Genomic DNA, 24,985 nt, shown 5'->3' on the forward strand with positions numbered 1-24,985 from the left:
CAAAGCATCCTTCACTCATGCTGCCAAACATACCCTCGTAAAACTGAAATAGCCTCCAATACCCTACTCAATAAACTGGATGCAGTCTATCACAGTGCCATCCGTTTTGTCACCAAAGCTCCATATACTACCCACCACTGCGACCTGTACGCTCTCGTTGGCTGGCCTTCGCTTCATAATCGTCGCCAAACACATTGGCTTCAGGTCATCTACAAGACCCTGCTAGGTAAAGTCCCCCCTTATCTCAGCTCACTGGTCACCGTAGCAGCACCCACCTGTATAACGTGCTCCAGCAGGTATATCTCTCTGGTCACCCCCAAAGCCAATTCCTCCTTTGGCCGTCTCTCCTTCCAGTTTTCTGCTGCCAATGACTGGAACGAACTACAAAAATCTCTGAAACTGGAAACACTTATCTCCCTCACTAGCTTTAAGCACCAGCTGTCAGAGCAGCTCACAGATCTCTGCACCTGTACATAGCCCATCTATAATTTAGCCCTCTTCCCCTACGGTATTTATTTATTTTGCACCCCATAATTTCTATTTCTACTTTGCACTTTCTTCCACTACAAATCTACCATTCCAGTGTTTTACTTGCAATATTGTATTTACTTTGCCACCATGGCCTTTTTTGCCTTTACCTCCCTTATCTCACCTCATTTGCTCACATTGTATATAGACTTATTTTTCTACTGTATTATTGACTGTATGTTTGTTTTACTCCATGTGTAACTCGTGTTGTTGTATGTGTCGAACTGCTTTGCTTTATCTTGGCCAGGTCGCAATTGTAAATGACAACTTGTTCCCAACTTGCTTACCTGGTTAAATAAAGGTGAAATATTTTTTTTTTTAAATGAATGTACATCCCCTTTCTTTGTCAAAGCAACTCACTGGCTACACGTTAGCTAGCTAGTTAGCAGAGCAGTAGATCAAACATCATTGTTTTACTTAGCCTAAGTAATTGTTTGTAAAGTATGTCAACATTGGTGTCTATTTCAGACCTTATGGCATTTTTCAAGGATTAGCATAAGAGCATTGGAAGAGGAAAAGACCACTAGAAGTCTGGCCATGTAAGTGACAATTTACCGGTTTGGTCAGGCCCAACATGAGGGATAAAGATTATCCTGTGTCGGTGAGTGTAGCTATTAAGTGAAGTTTGAGCATCTTTGCAATACAATATGTTCTATACAGCGGTCAACATTCTACAAGGAAAGAGCCACATAACTATATAATCATTAACCAGATTACTCCGGATACCGGACTTCGATGAGTGATAACTCAGTTCTAGAATGTTGCCATTGATGAGAATGAATCTAAATCTATTGACATTCAGAATTGATTTTGTTTAGACATCCAGCCTGTTTTGTAGTTTAATGACCAGAGACAAATCTTCAAAAGGCACTGTATTTATTTATTCAAAGTGGTACATGCATTCACAGTCTTGATCTATAGGAACCTTCCCACTGTATGATTGACGTCAAGTGATAAAATCCCAAGTTATCAATTAAAAGGTCATGGAAAAACCACTTGTCCTGAAAATTACAGTTTAATAAATATTCTACAGCGGTAATGTCATCAATCAACTCAAACTTTATTTATATGGCACATTTCTTACAAAGAATGCATTTCAAGGTGTTCCAAGTTATTCATTGAAAGGCATGTGTCACTTAACATCCTTCCTCTTGGCAGGTCTCTATAGGTGACCAGGGGGTTCTCTCTACCACATGTGAATGCCTCCGTGGAGCTCATCAGTGGAGCCATGCAGCCTATTTTGGCGGTTCACAATATCGTCCGTACGGATGCCAGCCGTGCCCAACCAGGTGCAGTCAGTGGAGGACCTGTACCCGGCCGAAGACTACAACCCTCTGTCCCGAGAGCCCACAGAGGAGGATCATCAGAGGGTAAGGAACAGTCTCTGTGGCAGGTTCAGTGGAAGGAAATGTCTTCTTGAACCTGAGCCAGAACAATCGTTACCCTCCACGTCATCCCTGTCTGTACCGGACATTGTTAAAACAAGGGCACCTGGGGCATGCAGGCATCCTGGCTGGCATGGCGCTGTCGGTGGAGCAGCAGGAGGCTAAACGGCAGGCAACAGTTGGACAGCACACCAACAGGCACACCATGAGGAGGGAGGTTGACGGACAGCAATTATGGAGCTGTGGTTAGGACCAAGGGCGTTACTCCGTCACCGCTAAAAACAGTCCTCAGATCAGTCGTTGGATGGGGTGTTGTCTGATAACGAAGAGGAGGGCATCAAGGCATTCAAATGGCTACAGGGATGGATGTGCAGGAGTCAGGGTTTTGGGTCACAGGGTCTGGGTGCCTCACCAGATGGCCTGGTGGGCACCACAGCAATGTCTTTATGGTGCAAAGGACCTTACCCATTGAATAGGAAGGATTTCAACTTCACTGAAAAATGTGAATGTTCGATCATCAAGTGAGAACATTTAGTTTCCCTGGCTGATATGGTTGCTACTTAGAAATACTAGAACAATACATTAATAGATTACATTCACTGCTATAAAATCAGTCTCCAATTTAAATCACATAGTTTACATAGACCCACCGTGGACCTTCGACAAATAAATCTCAGTGTGAAAAGGCTTTCCACGGTCTGTTTGGTCAACGAACTCAATGTATTCCAAACACTGGTGGTATTAGATGATCCTAATAAGTGATGTAGCCTAGTAAACGATGCCCTCCTCTGGAATGTTCTATTGAACTGTCTGGGACTCGTTGTTTCCCTGCTTACTACTCAAAGATATTTCACTGATTAAGTCAAAGACTAAATTAACTTCAATGCACTGGTCTCAAATGTATTAGCATAACTAGGCTACACAGAACCAAGGCTGATCCATTGTAAAATGAGAGGCTTTATTATATTAAAACGTGTCCCAGTCCAACGTGCCTAGCTCTGCCCACTGGGGCGTGGCTTACGGAGCGCTCTCTGAAATAAACGCTCTTATCACCTTATTCCAACAGATTGAGTTCTCACCACACCCGTGGTTCGAAAACGTGGAGTCATTTTTCTGTCAAGCCGCTTTGTTGACAACTCTAACCATCTCGCGAAGTGCCTTTGAACGGGGTAATGTAGTAGGTACCAGGGACATCCAGCCAACTTGACACAACTGGGAAGCAGAGGAGTCAACATGGGTCAGCATCCCTGTGGAACGCTTTCAACGCCTTATAGAGTCCATGCCCCGACGAACTGAGGCTGTTCTGAGGGCAAAAAGGTGCAACTGAATATTAGGAAGATGTCGTTAATATTAAATATCTGTTATGCTGACAACATAACATAAACACTACCATGGATACCTGCTATGCTGACAACATAACATAAACACTACCATGGATACCTGCTATGCTGACAACATAACATAAACACTACCATGGATACCTGCTATGCTGACAACATAACATAAACACTACCATGGATACCTGCTATGCTGACAACATAACATAAACACTACCATGGATACCTGCTATGCTGACAACATAACATAAACACTACCATGGATACCTGCTATGCTGACAACATAACATAAACACTACCATGGATACCTGCTATGCTCATGAGGAAACGTTATAATCATTACCATAGCCACAGGAAGTAGAAGTGCTGGGCTCCAGTCACAATCAGGAACCAGTGACTGTAGTAGTGATGGGTTGTTCGTGAACGAGTCGGCTCTAAGAACCGGCTCTTGTAGGTGAACGTTGGGAGCCGGCTCGCATATCAGAAGAGCCAAATCTATTTATGAAAATATTAAAAAAATTAAGATATGAATAATCAAAAGATTTAAATGAATAACTAATTCAAAGAACCAAAAAATATATAAAATAATAAAGGCCTAAATGCTCAAGCACACACACACATTCGTTCTGAAAGATCTGCAGATCCTCTGAGCTACTGGAAGATCAAGGCCTCTGTCTACCCACAGCTTACTAAAGTCATGACATGGAGAGACTGCATAGTGGCCACATCCGTTACCTCAGAGGGTCTTCTCGAAAACGGGACAAATAATTACTGAGAGAAGAAACAGCATCCGCCCCTCGAATGTGAGGCAGCTTACATTTCTGAATGCAAATCCCTCATAAAAGCAAAATATGATCAGCATTGCTGTGTGCTGCAGGAGAATGGCTTCTCTCTGCGTGTTAGTTGATGACTTTTTAACTTATCCAATCGGGAGAAACTCGTCCCACAGTCAGAGCAGGAGTAAGGCTTCTCTCCAGTGTGCGCTCTCTGATGAATTGTCAGAGCTGTTGAAGTTGTGAATCTCTTCCCACACTCAAAGCAGAAGTAAGGCTTCACTCCTGTATGTACACGTTCATGTACTTTTAAAGTATCCAATCGGGAGAAACTCTTTCCACAGGCAGAGCAGAAGTACGGCTTCTCTCCTGTGTGTGTTCTCTGATGAACTTTTACCTCAATTGATGTTTTGAAGCATTTACCACAGTCAGGGCAGAAGTAAGGCTTCTCTCCTGTGTGTGTTCTCTGATGAACTGTTAGATCAGATGATGTTTTGAAGCATTTTCCGCAGTCAGAGCAAGAGTATGGCTTCTCTCCTGTATGTACACGTTCATGTACTTTTAAGTTATCCAATCGGGAGAAACTCTTCCCACAGTCAGAGCAGGAGTAAGGCTTCTCTCCAGTGTGCACTCTCTGATGAACTGTCAAAGCCCTTGATGTTGTGAAGCTCTTCCCACAGTCAGTACAGGAATAAGGCTTCTCTCCTGTGTGCATTTTTAGATGAATTTTTAGCTTTGATAGAAATGGGAAAATCTCCTCACAATGTGGGCAGTGGTGAGACCTCTTAGCTCTGTGATCTTCCTGCTGTTGCTCTCTGGATGTAGAGAATGTCTCAACATGGTCTCCTGTGTGAACAACATCAGAAGAACCAGTCAGTTGGTGTGACATTCAAACGACTTCATATACATTGCCTTCAGAAAGTATTCACACCCCTTGATTTTTTCTACATTTTGTTGTTTCAACCTGAATTTAAAATGGATTAAATTGAGATTGTATCATTGGCCTACACACAATACCACACACATACAAGGGCATGGATACATGACTAGATATTGGATATTGTTGTACCAACATGAATTCTACTATGACTATCTAGCATCTGAATATGAATACCACATCTGTAGATTCTAAACCAACAGTTGGAGGACAGATCACCTGGAGGACAGATGGAACTAAACCACCAGTTGGAGGACAGATCACCTGGAGGACAGATGGAACTAAACCACCAGTTGGAGGACAGATCACCTGGAGGACAGATGGAACTAAACCACCAGTTGGAGGACAGATGGAAACTAAACCAACAGTTGGAGGACAGATCACCTGGAGGACAGATGGAACTAAACCACCAGTTGGAGGACAGATCACCTGGAGGACAGATGAAAATAAACCACCAGTTGGAGGACAGATCACCTGGAGGACAGATGGAAACTAAACCACCAGTTGGAGGACAGATCACCTGGAGGACAGATGGCTCTAAACCACCAGTTGGAGGACAGATCACCTGGAGGACAGATGGCACTAAACCACCAGTTGGCCAGAAAGTGTTATATATGGTAGGTCCGTAAAAAGTGTTTAGTCCTTATCCCATTTGTGTCAACGGAATACCCCATATGTGTCAACGGAATACCCCATATGTGTCAGCGGAGTACCCCACAACGCCAGCGGAGTTCCACACAAAGCGGAGTGCCCCACAACGCCAGCGGAGTGCCCCACAACGCCAGCGGAGTGCCCCACAACGCCAGCTGAGTGCCCCACAACGCCAGCGGAGTACCCCACAACGCCAGCGGAGTACCACACAACGCCAGCGGAGTACCCCATAACGCCAGCGGAGTAACCTATAATGCCAGCGGAGTACCCCATAAGGCCAGTGGAGTACCCCATAAGGCCAGTGGAGTACCCCATAAGGCCAGTGGAGTACCCCATAACGCCAGCGGAGTTCCACACAACGCCAGCGGAGTACCCCATAAGGCCAGTGGAGTACCCCATAACGCCAGTGGAGTACCCCATAAGGCCAGTGGAGTACCCCATAAGGCCAGTGGAGTACCCCATAAGGCCAGTGGGGTACCCCATAACGCCAGTGGAGTAACCTATAATGCCAGCGGAGTACCCCACAACGCCAGCGGAGTACCCCATAACGCCAGTGGAGTAACCTATAATGCCAGTGAAGTACCCCATAAGGCCAGTGGAGTACCCCATAAGGCCAGCGGAGTACCCCATATCACCAGTGGAGTATCACAATGTAAAAACAACAAAACAGACATTGAATATCCCTTTGAGCACTTCACATATTTTGTGAAGTGCACCAGTCCCTCCTGCAGCAAAGCACCCCCACAACATGATGCTGCCACCCCCGTGCTTCACGGTTGGGATTTTGTTCTTCGGCTTGCAAGTCTCCCCCTTTTTCCTCCAAACATAATGATGGTCATTATGGCCAAACAATTCTATTTTTGCTAGATCAGACCAGAGGACATTTTTCCAAAAAGTACGATCTTTGTCTCCATGTGCAGTTGCAAACGGTAGTCTGGCTTTATGGCGGTTTTGGAGCAGTGGCTTCTTCCTTGCTGAGCGGCCTTTCAGGTTATTTCGATATAGGACTCGTTTTACTGTGGATATAGATACCTTTGTACCCATTTCCTCCAGCATCTTCACAAGGTCCTTTGCTGTTGTTCTGGGATTGATTTGCACTTTTCGCACCAAAGTACGTTCATCTAAAGGAGACAGAACGCGTCTCCTTCCTGAGCGGTATGACGGCTGCGTGGCCCCATCGTGTTTATACTTGCGTACTATTGTTTGGTACCTTCAGGCGTTTGGAAATTGCTCCTAAGGATGAACCAGACTTGTGGAGGTCTAAAAAAAAATGTCTGAGGTCTTGGCTGATTTCTTTAGGTTTTTCCATGATGTCAAACAAGGGGCACTGAGTTTGAAGGTAGGACTTGAAATAAATCAACAGGTACACCTCCAATTAACTGAAATGATGTCAATTAGCCTATCAGAAGCTTCTAAAACCATGACATCATTTTCTGGAATTTTCCAAGCTGTTTAAAGGCAAGGTCAACTTAGTGTATGTAAACCTCTGACCCACTGGAATTGTATACAGTGAATTATAAGTGAAATAATCTATCTGTAAACAATTGTTGGAAAAATTACTTGTGTCATGCACAAAGTACATGTCCTAACCGAGTAGGGGGCAGTATTTTCATGTCCGGATGAAAAGTGTGCCCAAAGTAAACTGCCAGTTACTAAGGCCCAGAAGCTAGGATATGCATATAATTGTTAGATTTGGAAAGACACCAATCTACAATTTCAAAAAAATTGTTAAAATAATGTCTGAGTATAACAGAACTGATTTGGCAGGCGAAACCCCGAGGACAAACCATCCAGGGGGAAAAAGATTTTAGGTCATAGGATTTTCTAATGGGTTTCTATGGGATACCCTTATTATCAGGAACCTGGTTGCAGGTCCTATGGCTTCCCCTAGATGTCAACAGTCTTTAGAAATTGTTCAATGTTTTTCTTTTGAGAAATGAAGAATTAGGGCAGTTCTTTGTAAGTGTCACTCCAGGTGGACTCTACTGTTTTGGTGCGCGTGAACTGGAGCGTGCGTCACGTTGTTTTTATACGGTATTAGAAACAGTTTATTCCGTCTTAAATTTTATCGATTAGTTACATTTTAGGGTACCTGAGGTTGGATTAGAAACATTGTTTGAAATGTTTGGACCAAGTTTACAGGTAACTTATTAGATACTTTGTGGCATGTTGGGCGAGTTGAAACCGGTGTATTTCTGAATCAAACGCGCCAAATAAATTGACATTTTGGGACATAAAGAAGGACATTATCGAACAAAAGGACCATTTGTGATGTTTCTGGGACATTTTGGAGTGCCAACAGAAGAAGATCTTCAAAGGTAAGGCATTAATTATATCGCTATTTCTGACTTTTGTGGCGCACCTGCCTGGTTGAAATATGATTTTCATGTGTTTGTATGCGGGGCGCTGTCCTCAGATAATCGCATGGTTTGCTTTCGCCGTAAAGCCTTTTTGAAATCTGACACAGCGGCTGGATTAACAAGAAGTTGAGCTTTATTTTGATGTATAACACATATATTTTCAAGAATGTTAAATATTTGAATTTGGTATTTTTGAATTTCGCCCTCTGCAATTTCACAGGATGTTGGCAAGGTGGGACGCTACAGTCCCACCTGCCCATAAGAAGCCAACAAGAAATTTGTGGAGTGGTTGAAAAACGTGTTATAATGACTCCAACTTAAGTGTATGTAAACTTCCGACATCAACTGTAAGTTCTATTTGTCTCAACATTTCATGACGTACACGAAGGCATTGTTGGTAGAATAGATGGATGCAGTGCAATGCATAATTCATATAATTTACCAATACATTAAATTGATTTAATATTAAAAGAGAAACCCACAGACTCCCATCCAGAGAGGCCCACAGACTCCCATCCAGAGAGGCCCACAGACTCCCATCCAGAGAGGCCCACAGACTCCCATCCAGAGGCCCACAGACTCCCATCCAGAGAGGCCCACAGACTCCCATCCAGAGAGGCCCACAGACTCCCATCCAGAGAGGCCCACAGACTCCCATCCAGAGAGGCCCACAGACTCCCATCCAGAGAGGCCCACAGGAGCAACCAGGGTCAAGCGCCCCGCCCAAAGGCAGGTCGACAGATCTCCCGAACTTGGCCACCGGACCAAGCTCCCAACTGCCAGGCAACCAATCATCCAAGATCCCCCTACAGTTCCCTGAAAGCTGCCCCTCAACCATCCGAGAACACCCCCGCTTTTGCACTTTCAATTTTGTACACCAGCTTCAAACAGATGAAAATACAGTATTTTTGGTTATCGGGAAAATATATTTCACAGGGCTTTAGATGGTACAATGATTCTCTACACAATGACTGCTTGTTTTGTCACAAACTGAGATTAGGAAAACTATTAGAATTTTAGCAACCAGGAAATGGCAGAGCATATTGCACCGTCAAGTACAGTGGTGGGGAAAGTTATTAAGTAAAAGTTCATGTTATACATCAAAATCCTTATATTAAGCAAACCAGATGGCACCATTTTGTCAGGGAAAATGTATGGGAGTAGAAAGTACATATTATGGTCCAGCTTTATTTCAAGTGCATCTTATGAAGGCTTCATAAAGCATTCATATAGGCTTCATAAGCACTACATAAATGGGTCACAAATCATCTAGAACCGTATTTCATGCTCTATAAAAGGATGAATAAATGTGAACAAAATAACTGTGACATAACCACAATTTAAGCCACATAATGGATCTTTATTGAGCATGATGTTACGGCAAACAACTTTTCCACTCCAAGAATGAGGTACGGTAAATTACTGTAATTAACACGGTAAATTACTGTAATTAACACATGCATTAACAGGCGCTCATTGTTACTGTAGCCTGCACATCTTCTTTCTTCACAGCTTTCACAAATCCTGTTGTGATTTTGTGACAAAATTATATTTGTTTCCATTTAGTTTCAAAATTGCTTTTTGGCATGTTATTATAATAATATAATGTAGTTTTTTTATATCTGTAAGTGGTTCTGCTTGTACAACTCAGTAGTTTGTCATCCTAAATATATATATATACTTAAGGAGTCTGTGCACACTATAATGGCTTATGACACCCATAATTCCATTCAATGTTATAGTTAAGTAATAAGGGATGAGAATCCAGGGATTATCGTGTGATAACTCCCTTAGGGTTTATGGTAGAAAATTACAACATTATATTGTAATACTGTTTGTTTATGCATCGAATAAGGTTTCTCAGTACTCTCTCATCTGTGTCTGTGTGGACTGAGTTGGGGCTCTGGCGCTGGCAATTGATTTATGATGGCTTGGTGATAAAACCTACAGCCTGCATTCCATAGACTGAGTTGGTGTTTGTGTACTATGAGATACCAGGGGCTGTTGACAAGCTCCATTATTTCAATAATTAATAATACAGTTTGATTGTTTTGAAGAAATCTAATTTTGGCATTTGCTGAATGATTGATGAGAAACTCCATATTGCAAATGTACGGTCCCTTACTAGATGTCCGCGAATGTTTGTAGAATTTGCCGACGGCGGCGGGCCATGCACCGGGGCCAGATCTTCCGGGAAGTCATCGAACGAAGTCTCCCGGACATTCGGTTTCCATTTTATAAAATGTTCAAATTTTTGTAATTTTTCCGCTGTCCCGGTAAATTCCAGCAGATGGCGAATGGAATCTTTTTGCAAATGTACAAAACGTCACCAATCACCACATGGCCATTTCTCCTAAACGGAAAAGACTTTGAAGACAAAACTTGGTGAGCATAGGTTTGGGCAGTTAACCCCGAACAAGATGGCGTCGAGGCCTCAACGCTTTTTGAGTTAAGGCCATTATTCTAGGATTAAATGTCAAAAACGAAAATAGAGCGCTAATTTGACCGCTTCACGTCAAAGTACATGAACCTACGGTGTCAGGAAAAAAAACAGACATTTATCTATCGTAATTTAAGAGAAATCGTACAATATACAATTGGTGATGCTCAAAGAAATGTGTTTTTTTCTCAAAAAAGTTACAGATCCAGTTGCGGCATGTTCAGACGAATCCGTTAAGGTGGGTTTTGGAACTCTACGTGATTTCTGTGATTTTCTGAAATAACACTCAATCATTCAACCGTCTGTAAATAAGTCAGTTCTTAACGTAAAGACTTAAAACTCAAAATTCTGTAAGAGCCTACCCCAAGGAGGATATGTGTTCACTTTCAGCTTCCTGTGTCAACCGGAAGTACATTAAATTGGGGTCATAGGGGCTGTTTCGAAGGGTTAAAAAGGTCACATCTTTCCAAAACTTCATGTGTGATTAGGCAACCCTCATGAACTGTAAATCAGTCATTACTCCCAACACATGTCAAAGAAAAAACTCTCACACACACAAAGCAAGGATGGAGTGACACGGTGCGGGGCTTAACTTGTTATGGAAAGGAGGCAGTATTTTCACGGCCGGATAAAAAAACGTACCCGATTTAATCTGGTTATTACTCCTGCCCAGAAACTAGAATATGCATACAATTAGTAGCTTTGGATAGAAAACACTCCAAAGTTTCTAAAACTGTTTGAATGGTGTCTGTGAGTATAACAGAACTCAAATAGCACGCCAAAATCTGAGAAGATTCTAAACAGGAAGTACCCTGTCTGACCATTTCTTGGCCTTCTTTGTCATCTCTATCGAAAACAGAGGATCTCTGCTGTAACGTGACACTTTCTAAGGCTCCCATAGGCTCTCAGAAGGCGCCAGAACGGGGAATGATGACTCTGCAGTCCCTGGCTGAAAAACAGTAGCGCATTTGGATAGAGGTCGATCTGAGAACAATGAAACGGGTGCGCGGATGCACGTGAAGAGTCCATTTTCAGTCTTTGAACGAAAACGACGTCTCCCGGTCGGAATATTATCGCTATTTTACAAGAAAAATCGCATAAAAATTGATTTTAAACAGCGTTTGACATGCTTCGAAGTACGGTAATGGAATATTTTGAATTTTTTTACATCAGATGACAACCCTAGGACATTATGTTATGCAATGCATGCATGTTTTGTTCAATCAAGTTCATATTTATATCAAAAACCAGCTTTTTTACATTAGCATGTGACATTCAGAACTAGCAAACCCCCCGCAAACCTCCGATGAATTTACTAAATTACTCACGATAAACGTTCACAAAAAACATAACAATTATTTTAAGAATTATAGATACAGAACTCCTCTATGCACTCGATATGTCCGATTTTAAAATAGCTTTCGGTGAAAGCACATTTTACAATATTCTCAGTAGATAGCCCGGCATCACAGGGCTAGCTATTTAGACACCCACCAAGTTTAGCACTCACCAAAATCAGATTTACTATTAGAAAAGTTTGATTACCTTTGATGTTCTTCGTCAGAATGCACTCCCAGGACTTCTACTTCAATAACAAATGTAGGTTTGGTCCAAAATAATCCATAGTTATGTTCCATCAGCGACGTTTTGTTCGTGCGTTCTAGACACTATCCCAATGGTAAATAAGGGTCGGGCGCATGGCGCATTTCGTGACAAAAGATTTCTAAATATTTCATTACCGTACTTCGAAGCATGTCAACCGCTGTTAAAATCAATTTTTATGCCATTTTTCTCATAAAAAAGCGATAATATTCCGACCGGGAATCTGCAATTAGGTAAACAGCTGAAAGAAAATACATCACGGGGTCGACTCGGGCACGCGCCTAAGCCTTTTGTCTGCTGATAGACCACTTAGCAAAAGCGCTCGTGTGTTTCAGCCAGGGCTTTGAATTACGTCATTCAGCTTTTTCCCGGGCTCTGAGGGCCCATGGAAGCCGTAGGTAGTGTCATGTATCAGCAGAGATCCTTTGTAATGGATAGAGAGAATCAACAAGGGGAAGAAATGGTCAGACAGGGTACTTCCTGAACAGAATCTTCTCATGTTTTGGCCTGCCAAATGAGTTCTGTTATACTCACAGACACCATTCAAACAGTTTTAGAAATTTCGGAGTGTTTTCTATCCAAAGCTAATAATTATATGCATATTCTAGTTTCTGGGCAGGGGTAATAATCAGATTAAATCGGGTACGTTTTTTATCCAGCCGTGAAAATACTGCCCCCTATCCATAACAGGTTAACAGTGAAAACAGGGTTTTTCATCTCACAGATTACAATGACATCTCTCCCATAGGAATACATTGCCCGTACCCCTAAATTCAACCTGAAGCCTATGTGGGTTATGAATGCCTTATGAACCTGTCTTCAACGACAATCCATCAGGCCACTATGAGGTCTACCTCTGTTGATTCTAAGCTTCCTGGAGCAACCGGAAGTGGTTAAAAATCACCCTAAAAGTGTTGTGCCATACCCAACCTGCAGTTTGTGAGAAATAGTGCATTCAACCCTGTGTAAATCAGTCAGTTTTTAACCTAAAGACTTAAAACTCAGGATTCTGTAAAAGCCTACCCCAATGAGGATATGTGTTTACTTTAAGGTTCCTGTGCCAACCGGAAGTGCCTTTAATTGGGGTCACAGTGTCTGTTTCAAAGGGTTAAAAAATCACATATTTCCAAAACATCATATGTGCGACTAGGTAACCCTCATGAACTGTAAATCAGTCATTTCTCCCATCAGATTTCCAAGAAATGCTCACACACAAACACAGCAAGGACGGAGTGACATAGTTTGGGGCTTACAGACACACAAAGCTTGCAATAGTTACCTTTGTTCGAACTATCAAAGAACCGTCAGACCTAGAACTCTTAAACTTTAGAAACCTGTTCTAGAGCTCAAGTTGATAGAGCCACGTAACTCACCGTGCACTAGATAGTTTCTCGGTCTGAGAACCGTCTCATACATTTGCAATAACTTCAATTAATTTTGACCATCACGAAAATGACGACATTTAGAAAAGTCCCAGAGTCGCAAGACTAGGTGCATTGAAACCGCTTCGGCCCATAGAGACCGAAGCGGCCCATAGAGACCAATGTTGATTTTCAGCACCAATTAAGGTCGCTGCTCGGGCTCCAAATGACCTATCGAGCCGAAACTTGGGATTCGGGGTCGCCTCAGCTAGGCCTACACATAATGTCAGAACTGGACCCGCAACTAGAATGTAACTACGTGTTTTATGTTTTTATTATGGTTTAACCTGTCTGGGCTAGGGGGCAGTATTTTCACAGCCGGATGAAAAACGTACCCAATTTAAACAGGTTACTACTCTGGCCCAGAAACTAGAATATGCATATTATTAGTAGATTTGGATAGAAAACACTCTGAAGTTTCTAAAACTGTTTGAATGGTGTCTGTGAGTATAACAGAACTCATATAGCAGGCAAAACCTGAGAAAAATCCAAGCAGGAAGTGGAAAGTCTGAGAATTGTAGTTCTTCTTTTGATTCTCTATCGAAACTACAGTGTCTGTGGGGTGACGTTGCACTTCCTAAGGCTTCCATTGGCTGTCAACAGCCTTCAGAAAGTGGTTTGAGCATTCTCCTGTCACTGGGCAGATAATAGGAGCTCAGTTTCTGAGTGGACTGCCTGGCAACAAAGGGATTGGATATGTGCGGTCACACGGACATTTTGTTGTTTTAGAATTTGCCGCCCTGATATTTCACTGGCTGTGTCCCGCAGGTGGGACGCTAGCGTCCCACGTAGCCCATAGAAGTTAAACAGAAGGCGCTGTGAATTTTGGGCCTGCTCTGAAATATGTGATAGTTGGTGTTACGGATACAAGTATCCTGTGTATGTATCCGGTGTGTGTTTCTTCTCTCTCCTTCTCCCCTCACAGGTGACAATCATCACTCCCCAATCAGTCAGTCCCCAATCAGAAGACACCTGTTCCTTTTCCCTCAACCTATCACAGCCCCTTTCCCTTGGTTTAAAAACCCAGTCAGTTGTTTTCTCCCCAGATCAATCTTTTCTCTCAATCTTTTCTCTCTCTCTCTCTCTGATATATATATATATCTTTTGTTTTTGCAACTGCATGTCACATTTGTCCGGTAATCCAGTGAGTATTGTTTTGTTGTTTGACTGTTTGTTTGTTTGTTTGGTGGGAAAAGGGGGTACCAAGACAAGTCGCCCATGGGCATACATTACCCGTAGGAATACTTTGTCTAAGTACCCTAGTTAGAACTGGGCGGACCACCCACTGTATTTTTGGTTAGTTAGCTAGCTGTTATTGAGGTAGGCTAGTCTAGCTTAGGGGTGTTTTTGGATTATTGTTTCTTTGCTTGGGTCCAGCTCAACCCCTTTTCTCACACCCCATTACTGTGTGTTTATAAATAAACCATTAGAGTTTGCCGGTAGATTGTAGTTGTCTGTGGTTATTGGTTCTCACTGTTTCTTATCACTATAATTTGCATGATTTATGTTACGGTCTCGTTGCTATCCCCCCTAGACTGCAGGGCCAAAGGGATTCGTAACAGTTGGCTTCTAAACGAGTTGGAAAAAGTGGGTGTGGTGTCAGTTTGTATCAGTTTGGTGTCAGAATGATATCTAATTGACTGATGGACAGTGACTTGCTGGCTGACTTTTGTCCATTTGCAATATGTTTAAACAAAAAAACGACAGAGTCCCACTTCTCTCATGTCACCATCGAGCGAAGGAGAGGAACCATTAGCACTGCCCGGCCATCCCGAGTTCATCGGGCCAGTCAATTTTGCATTTCTGCAGTATTTTTGAGCATGTCAAATTTGTGTTTTAAATGCCCATTGAAACATATTGCAAATGGACAGTACATTTGCAAAAAGATTCAACAGGAGTATGTTTATACAGATCTTATACATGTATAATTGACAACAACAAAAAATCGAAGCCTTGGGTCTTGACTTGATGTGCATTTGCAATATTAAAATTTACGGTGGAGCGTGCTCGCCATCTATTGGATTTTTGCTGTGTTACACTTGGCATTTGCCATATGGCATTTGCAATATGTTTTGAATGAAACGGCGTCCATTTGAGTGGTATTGTACATCATGTATATGTTTCGTACGGTGCCAATAAGATCCCATTCATTTTTGTCCATTTCAGGGGGGTCTTCCCTTACATACACTTAGTATTACTTTGGCATTCTCTGGATGAAGTCATGCTGGATTGACAGCATGGCCAAAGCATGTAACCTTTCTGGCCCATGGAGTTGCGTATGAAGGTTTTATCCTTTTAACCTCTCTGCGCTGGTCAACATCCGATGAAATTGCAGAGCGCGAAATTCAAATGACACAAATTGTAATATTAAACATTCATGAAAATACGTGTCATACATCAATAAGTGTCATACATCATTTAAAAGCTTAACTTCTTGTTAATCCAGACGCTTTGTCAGATTTCAAAAAGGCTTTACGGCAAAAGCACACAATGCGATTATCTGAGGACAGCGCCCTGCACACAAAAGCATTACATTAATTTTCCAACCATCACGAAAGTCAGAAATAGCGACAAAATAAATCACTTACCTTTGAATATCTTCATCTGGTTGCAATCACAAGGGTCCCAGCAACATAACAAATGGTCATTTTGTTCGATAAAGTCCTTCTTTAAATCCAAAAAAGTATGTTTAGCTGGCGCGCTTGACTCAGTAATCCACCGGTTTCCCTCGTTCAAAATGAACATTTTACATTTTTACATTTTAGTCATTTAGCAGACGCTCTTATCCAGAGCGACTTACAGTAGAACCCCACACGTTACCAATAAACTTTTCCAAACAAGTCAAACAATGTTTCTAATCAATATTCAGGTACCCTAATATGTAAATTATAGATACAATTTAAGATGGAGAATAGTATGTCCATTACCGGAGATAAACAACGAAGTGCGCGCTTTCATCCACGCGTGTCATAACACTACAGCCAAAATGGGAGCCACCTGGAAAAACTACAAATTCCATCTTATTTTTCTAAAAACAAGCCTGAAACTCTTTCTAAAGACTGTTGACAACTTGTGGAATCCCTAGGAACTGCAATCTAGGAGGAATTCCTTTGATTTTCCCATTGACAGCCATTCTAATCAGGGGTGAGCTGGAAAAACATTTTTTTCTGGATGGATTGTCCTCGGGTTTTCACCTGCCATATCAGTTCTGTTATACTCACAGACATTATTTTAACAGTTTTGGAAACTGTAGAGTGTTTTCTATCCAATACTACCATATATGCATATCCTAGCTTCTGGGCCTGAGAAAAAGGCAGTTTACTTTGGGCACCTCATTCATCCAAACTTCCGAATACTGCCCCCTAGGCCGAAGAAGTTAAGGTGGAAAAGTTTCTCCCTGACTCGGCAGTTGTCATCGGAGTGCTGATGATGATTTTGAGAAGAGACCGTTTCAGACAAGGCCTCCTGCAGGTTGTTCTCGTAGAGTGATTTCAATAAAGAAAGTGCTGTGTTTCCAGTGTGCAGCTCAGGATGCCGGTAGACAGTGAACAGCTTCTTCTGGTTGCCCACAAGCCATAGCTGGGTAGAACACTGGAGTTCTGCGGTGGGAAAGGAATCCTTCAGTAGCGTTTGGACACCACGTACATTACCACTCATCAGCGCTGACCAATCGTAGGTTTGTGCAACCAGTTTCTCCTTGACATTCAGTTGGAGAAGCCAACACCAGTTTTGTCCTTCACCTCTACAAACACTTCTCACACACACTGTTGTCTGGTAACATGTAGTGCAGCACTATTACCATCTGTGATTTACAGGAGACGTCAGTGGTCTTGTCTGCCTGTACAGACGCAAAAGGAGTCTCAGACACCTCCTTAGCTATAGCTTCTCTGTACAGTTCATACATACAAAAGTTCCTTTTGGATCGTGCTTGATGTACCCTTAAAAAGTGGTTGGTCATTAGAATGCCTTTGTAGTCTGTAATCTCCTTCATGCATGGTCTCAAAAATACACCTGAAAACACCTGGGTTCAAGGAGTCGGCCGACTCATCATCGCCACGCAGTGCTGTCTCACAATTGCCACAAATTAATGCATGTTATAATCCTGGCAGGCACGTACCTATTCTCCTCCGTTTGTTGGTTGTGAAGGTGGAAGGCTCAACTTGGACAGCACACCCTCAGCAGGCAGGGAAAGCAAAATAGTGATTGCTTTGCCATGCTACCACTGCTTGCTTCCAAACCACTCATTGTTGAATTTGACATTTCCAACTTGTTGTGTAATGTTTATTTCCAATGGCAGATGAGCACCGATACGTTTTATCAATAATCTCTCTTCATATGACAAGGATTGAAAAGGATTTGCCAGTAGATTGTCGACTTGATTCATGATGACTGCTAGCTAAGATTTTGAAAGTATGATGTTGACATGATCAGTCCAATCAACGCTACTTTACATATAACGTGACTTGACGTCATTTTATCTCTGGCCAATGACCATGAGCCTTCTTGAATGGGCACTTCTAATGTAAGTATGGCAGCACCCAAGGTGCTTAAATTCTCCAGCTCTCCCTGTAGATTCTGCGGCGACGTAGTGTCCCATGAGTGACAGAACACTGAGCCAGTCACGTCGCAACGAGAGAACATTACCAACCCCTACGCTCACAAACGGCTCGCTCTATGCCCCTAACTCACTGGTCTAAGGCACTGCATCTCAGTGCAAGAGACGTCACTGTAGTCCCTGGTTCGAATCCAGGCTGCATCACATCCGGCCGTGATTGGGAGTCCAATAGGGCGGCGCACAATTGGCCCAGCGTCGTCCGGGTTTGGCCGGGGTAGGCCGTCATTGTAAATAAGAATATGTTCTTAACTTTTATTTTATTTCACCAGGTAGGCTAGTTGAGAACAAGTTCTCATTTACAACTTCGACCTGGCCAAGATAAAACAAAGCAGTGCGACACAAACAAAAACAGAGTTACACATGAAATAAACAAGCGTAGAAGTGTTTTAGGGAGCGTTTGACAGTGATGAGGGGTGGTCGTTTGACCGTGGACCCATAGCGGATGCAGGCAATAAGGCAGTGATCGCTGAGATCCTGATTGAAAACAGCAGAGGTGTATTTGGAGGGCAGGTTGGTCAGGATAATATCCATGAGGGTGCCCATGTTTACAGATTTAGGGTTGTACCTGGTGGGTTCCTTGATAATTTGTGTGCGATTGAGGGCATCTAGCTTAGATTGTAGGACTGCCGGGGTGTTAAGCATATCCCAGTTTAGGTCACCTAACAGAATGAACTCTGAAGATAGATGGGGGGCAATCAATTCGCATATGGTGTCCAGGGCACAGCTGGGAGCTGAGGGGGGCAACAGTGAGAGACTTATTTCTGGAGAGATACATTTTTAAAATTAGAAGCTCGAATTGTTTGGGCATAGACCTGGACAGTATGACAGAACTTTGCAGGCTCTCTCTGGAGTAGATTGCAACTCCTCCCCCTTTGGCAGTTCTATCTTGACGGAAAATGTTGTAGTTGGGTATGGAAATCTCAGAATTTTTGGTGGCCTTCCTAAGCCAGGATTCAGACACGGCAAGGACATCAGGGTTGGCGGAGTGTGCTAAAGCAGTGAGTAAAATAAACTTATGGATGAGGCTTCTGATGTTAACATGCATGAAACCAAGGCTTTTTCGGTTACAGAAGTCAACAAATGAGAGTGCCTGGGGACACGCAGGGCCTGGGTTAACCTCCACATCACCCGAGGACCAGAGGAGGAGTAGGATGAGGGTACGGCTACAGGCTATCAAAACTGGTCGTCTAGTGCGTTGGGGACAGAGAATAAAAGGAGCAGATTTCTGGGCATGGTAGAATAGATTCAGGGCATAATGTACAGACAGGGGTATGGTGGAATGCGGGTACAGTGTACCCAGGCACTGAGTGATAAGAGAGGTTGCATCTCTGGCGCTAGTTATGATGGGTGAGGTCACCGCATGTGTGGGAGGTGGGACAAAGGAGCTATCTGAGGCATGTTGAGTGGGACTGCGGGTTCCACAGTAAACTAAAACAATGATACATATCCTAAACAATAGTATACAAGGCATATTGACATTTGAGAGAGACATAAAGCGAGGCATAAAGCAATCACAGGTGTTGATTGGGAGAGCTAGCTAAGACAACAACGGGTAAGACAACAACAGCTAATCAGCTAAGACAACAACAACAGGTAAAATGGCAATGAATGGTCAGAGAGGGTCGGTTAACTACACTTAACTAAACTGACTTGCCTAGTTAAATAAAAAAATAAAAAATTGTAGCTAGCTAGCTGTGGTTCAATGATAAGACAATAGCGTAATAAACTCAATAAATTATGATTTAATAAATAGGCAACAACCATCTGATTGTCAAATCAATAAGATGCATGTAAAAAAGTATCTGGACACCCCTGCAAATGAGTGGATTTGGCCATTTCAGACACATCCGTGCTGACAGGTGTATAAATTCGAGCACACCGCCATGCAATCTCCATAGACAAACATTGGCAGTAGAATGGCCTTACTGAAGAGCTCAGTGACTTTCAACGTGGCATCGTCATAAGATGCGACCTTTCCAACAAGTCAATTCGTCAAATTTCTGCACTGATCAACTGTCAGTGCTGTTATTGTGAAGTGGAAACGTCTAGTGGTAGGCCACACAAGCTCACAGAACAGGACCGCCGAGGGCTGAACCACATAATGTGTAAAAATCGTCTGTCTTCGGTTGCGACACTCACTCCCGAGTTCCAACCTGCCTCTGGAAGCAACGTCAGCACAATAACTATTACTCTGGAGCTTCATGAAATGGGTTTCCATGGCCAAGCAGCTGCACACAAGCCTAAGATCACCATACACAATGCCAAGCGTCGGCTGAGTGGTGTAAAGCTCGCCGCCATTAGACTCTGGAGCAGTGGGAACGCATTCTCTGGAGTGATGAATCACGCTTCACCATCTGGCAGTCCGACGGACAAATCTGGGTTTGGCGGATGCAAGGAGAACGATACCTGCCCCAATGCATAGTGCCAACAGTAAAGTTTGGTGGAGGAGGAATAATGGTATGGGGCTGTTCTTCATGGTTCAGCCTAGGCCCCGTAGTTCCAGTGAAGGGAAATCTTAACGCTACAATGACATTAAAGATGATGCTGTGCTGCCAACTTTGTGGCAACAGTTTTGGGGAAGGCCATTTCCTGTTTCAGCATGACAATGCCCCCGTGCAGGGGTCCATAAAGAAATGGTTTGTTGAGATCGATGTGGAAGAACTTGACTGTCCTGCACAGAGCCCTGACCTCAACGAACACCTTAGGGATGAATTGGAACGCCGATCGCGAGCCAGGTCTAATCGCCCAACATCAGTACCCGACCTCACTAATGCCCTTGTGACTGAATGGAAGCAAGTCCCCGAAGCAATCTTCCAACATCTAGAGGAAAGCCTTCCCAAAAGAGTGGAGGCTGTTATAGCAGCAAAGGGGGGGACCAACTCCATAATAATGCCTATGATTATGGTATGAGAGGTTTGAAGAGCAGGTGTCCACATACTTTTCGACTGCTGCTCCCGAGTGGCGCAGAGGTCTAAAGCACTGCATCTCAGCGCTAGAGGCGTCACCACAGACCCTGCTTCGATCCCGGGCTGTATCACAACCAGCCGTGATCGGGAGTCCCATAGCGCGGCGCACAATTGGCCCAGCATCATCCGGGTTTGGCCGGGGTAGGCCGTCATTGTAAAATAAGAATTTGTTCAAATAAAAAATGTAGTGTAGTTATGGGATAGCTAGGATAACATTCTCCTTTCCTTCCTAGCTAGTAAACTACAGCTAACACACAATCACATCAAGCAGCTGAAATGACAGCAAACTATGTGCATTATCATTTGTTTTAGCTACTACCTTTGTTTCTATTGCCAGTTCTTTGGATATATCATTAGAATGATCCTGATAAATGAATTTGCTTGGATCAGAGAAGCTGTCAGTCTTGTCACGTTCATATGCATGGCACAGTGGAGATGCAACATGTTGCACAGGTCAGATAGGCTAGTAGCATGGGGAAATATTGTCTAGAGACACTTTTTTCCAGGGCAGATTAGGTTTATAAATTGACTGGCCGGGCAGTGGGACACCAGATGTGATAAATCTAATGGAACTGTTAACAGGCATTATGCATGGATTGTGATGATAACTCCTTGCTATCAACCAATCAGCATCAAGGATCCAAACAACTCGTTTAATAATCTGACAAAGAGATTGGTAAATGATAAAACACCCCATTATAACATCTGGTATAAAGACACTTATGTAGCATGTAATAGAATAGGACATAAGTTGTCATGCAGACTGTGTAATAGCAGTTGTTATTAACAGTAGACATTAGCGCATATGACAACAGGATAAACAGTCATCTATAAACACCCATTATAAACTAGTTTCATAAGATTTTATACCGTTACTCATTACTGTTATATAGGTGTTATAAAAGGCTTTATAAATACATGACTAAGGACACCTACAGTAAAGTGTTACCCCAACTTCTCCTGATCGAAAAGCATTGTAGAGAATTTAAATTTGAATGAGTGCATTTCCTGAATTGACTGGAATTCAAATGTAATTGACAGCAACTCCGGCAACTACACAACCTAATTTCATAGAACTTTAAAACACTGGCAGTTTGTCTACTTCACATCTTCAGTCTACACTCTGATAATTCCAGATAGTCCAGTGAATAAAACACATGCTGACAATACTGGTGTCAAACCATGCAGATCTCATTAGCATGAAATAACATCTACCTTCTCATTGAAACACTTCTATAGCAACTTTCAACGCACAGTATGAAGTTGAAACGAACAACAGTCTGGAGATCTTCAGGGATGTGTGAGTCAGATCAAATTTAACCTAGCAATAGACTAGGTCATAACTTATGAAGGTAGAACCTGCTCTTACCATGAGAAAGAGATTTTCCAATCTTCTCCTCCTCTTCTTCATCTTTAATGTTGACGTTCAGCTCCAGTGTTTGACTACAGTCTTCCAGCTTCACTGATGCCATCTCTGCATCCTGCAGTGCAAACTGGGCTCCACTGTCACAATCAGGACCCAGTGACTGTAGGTTTGGACTCAGTGTGGAAGAAGAGAGGCAGGCTGGGTTTATCCTCACTGTTGATGTTACCAGCCTCAGACTTGACCTGAGTCAGCCTGAAGTAATAAAGAGAAACGGACACAAAAGTTATTTTCTTGACAGTTCTGGTACTTTCTTTATTCTCTAAAAATAAATTATATTTGTTCAATTATCTAATTTCAATAGATCAGGTAGCTAAGCATTGACAACTCAACATTCATTAACATCAGACAAAAAGTACACACTTTAAATTACACAACGTAAGTGCACTTAACCTCTAGTAGATTTCCTACATTTACATAAATGACTCAAAAAAACATTTATTACAAGGTTGCAGTTTGTTTTGATATTATGTTATTTCTCATTTGGACTAATCTTCCAAGAGTCCTTAAAACATTAAAAACACAATTTACAATGCAATCACATTTTCACATATAACACACTGTTACAAAGAGACATAATACACTGACATATTGACCAGATTAATACTCTAACAGTGAAAAGATAGATTGATTCCTTCATCTACCCTTGTCCTGCACAACCTTCCAATGTATTATATTTAAATGGTTCTAAAGTACTGTTTGAATTTATATATTGAAAGGTTTCTGGTTCGCTCAGATAAATTATTCCATTTCGTTATTGCTCTCAATCTAAATGTTATTTTGCCTATTTCTCGTTTCTGTCTGGATAACACAGATTGTGGACAATCTATTCCTGGTATTGACTGAATGTCTGTCTCTAACCAACTGAATACTGTTGTGAATGGAGTTTGGCCTTTTTAAATGGTGTACATTGTGAAATAAAATAAGCATGTTTTTTTCAATTATCTTGTTGATTGATGAACAACCAAGAGCATGGTGCATGAATACAACAGAAGAACCATATCTCTACCTTAAAACAATCCTTGTTGCTTTGTTCTGTTCAAGCTGCAGCCTCCTAACTTGACTTGCTGATGCACGTCCCCAGACCACAGAACAGTAGTTCACCTGACTCCCAATTAATGCTTGGGTTGTTTGCTTAATAATCTTACCTGGTAGATATTTAGCTATCCTTCTGATCATGCATGCAATTTAAGCAGCACTATGTATTATGCTCCTGAATGTCTTCACTGTAGTATTTCACCTCACAAAAATATATCGTATTTCCCATTTGTCACAACCTAGTAACAATCATAGATAAACATAGAAACACCTGAATGTCTGAATATTGTTACACATGTAAAAAAAAGAAAGAAAATAAAAGTGGACCCTCGCTGCCTGCACTGAATGCAGTTGACGTAGATAGAAGGGGAGCCGCCATCTTACCATCCCGTTAATTTTACACAAAACCAATAACGAACTCAGAAATCGCAAATAAATTGATTTTTAAAATTAAATTAACTTTACTAAATGATGTTCATTCACTCAGCCAAACCCAAAGTCTCTAGCTATGTGATATAAAATAGTTAAGCTCACTCGGCTTGACACAAAAATAACACGTAAAACCTTTATCAAACGTGATAATACCTTAAACGACCCAGCACGTTATGACATGTTATTTCGATATTACAAAGTTTAAACGTGCTATTACATGCCTGTATTAATAAATGTGAAACTGACACAAAATATATCGTCTTCACCACACAATTCTGGCGCCTTCCCGGAACTTCCTGTTCCACCACTGCAACAGAGCAAACGCGACATCACAGACAGAACATTGAAACAGACATTTCATTGAATGTATAAATGTGAAGCATCCGGTTGGCGTTTCCACTCACTACCAAATATGGTAGTGATAGGAAGCCCACTGGCAAGCAGTGGGAGAAAATGGAACGAGATAGATTTTGGCCTACTTTCTGCAAATGTTCTCATCGAATAAACATTGTATCTCAATACAGTTTTCTGTTCCCCAAACTAAAATCTGTTATGAAAAGAGTGGACCAAGTTTTGTAGACTTTACCCTTTTCAAAAGTTTTTTGAAATGTTGTTTGGGAATCCAAAGTCAAATTGAGTTATTGCACACAAGCACTTCACCGATTAGGCGTTCCCTAACGGAAATATGCAGAGGTTAGAACACGCCAATAGGATATCACTAGCGGGTGCTTGGCTCTACCTACTATGACTAATTTGTTCCCATTGGAAACAACAAGATGTGGTCTATCTTGGTTTACATAAACATCTTTGGAGAAATCTTCTTTGTCTGAATTTCCGGCAGACTAGACATGTTGCTGCCTATCGCATGTTGCTGCCTATCGCAGGTTGGAGTACGGATTGCACATTTAGGTCACATAATAAAAATCAGGGAAAAGGAGAATGGGAAAATCTTAATTTCCACCATCTAATCCTGCACCTACACACTATCCCCAAAAACTAACCAAACCATCCCACTACTTTGGCCCTAAACAATCCTACACCAGGCCATTTGCCTGGGAGGATGGAACCACTTCCCTT

At 42.2% G+C, this 24,985-nt stretch overlaps 1 protein-coding gene and 1 long non-coding RNA gene across 2 annotated transcripts in view; both read right to left on the reverse strand.

Moving 5' to 3' along the window:
- Positions 1-1,387: 1,387 nt before the first annotated feature.
- On the reverse strand, positions 1,388-3,765 carry LOC115179567 (uncharacterized). The gene is made up of 2 exons (XR_003872946.1): positions 3,594-3,765; positions 1,388-3,216 (listed from the first exon to the last, which is right to left on the reverse strand). It is a non-coding gene; the product is annotated as an uncharacterized LOC115179567 (long non-coding RNA).
- A 194-nt stretch (positions 3,766-3,959) lies between these two features.
- The window catches only part of LOC115179243 (zinc finger protein 850-like), a 28,617-nt gene continuing 7,591 nt past the window's right edge, over positions 3,960-24,985 (reverse strand). Inside the window, exons 2-3 of the mRNA XM_029740632.1 lie at positions 22,385-22,628; positions 3,960-4,869 (exon numbers count right to left, since the gene is read on the reverse strand). Coding sequence (XP_029596492.1) covers positions 4,106-4,869; positions 22,385-22,628 — 1,008 coding nt within the window. The 3' untranslated portion in view covers positions 3,960-4,105. The remainder of the gene's footprint in view (positions 4,870-22,384; positions 22,629-24,985) is intronic.

This window comes from Salmo trutta, chromosome 39 (genome assembly GCF_901001165.1).
Source record: "Salmo trutta chromosome 39, fSalTru1.1, whole genome shotgun sequence".
Classification (NCBI taxonomy): Eukaryota; Metazoa; Chordata; class Actinopteri; order Salmoniformes; family Salmonidae; genus Salmo; species Salmo trutta.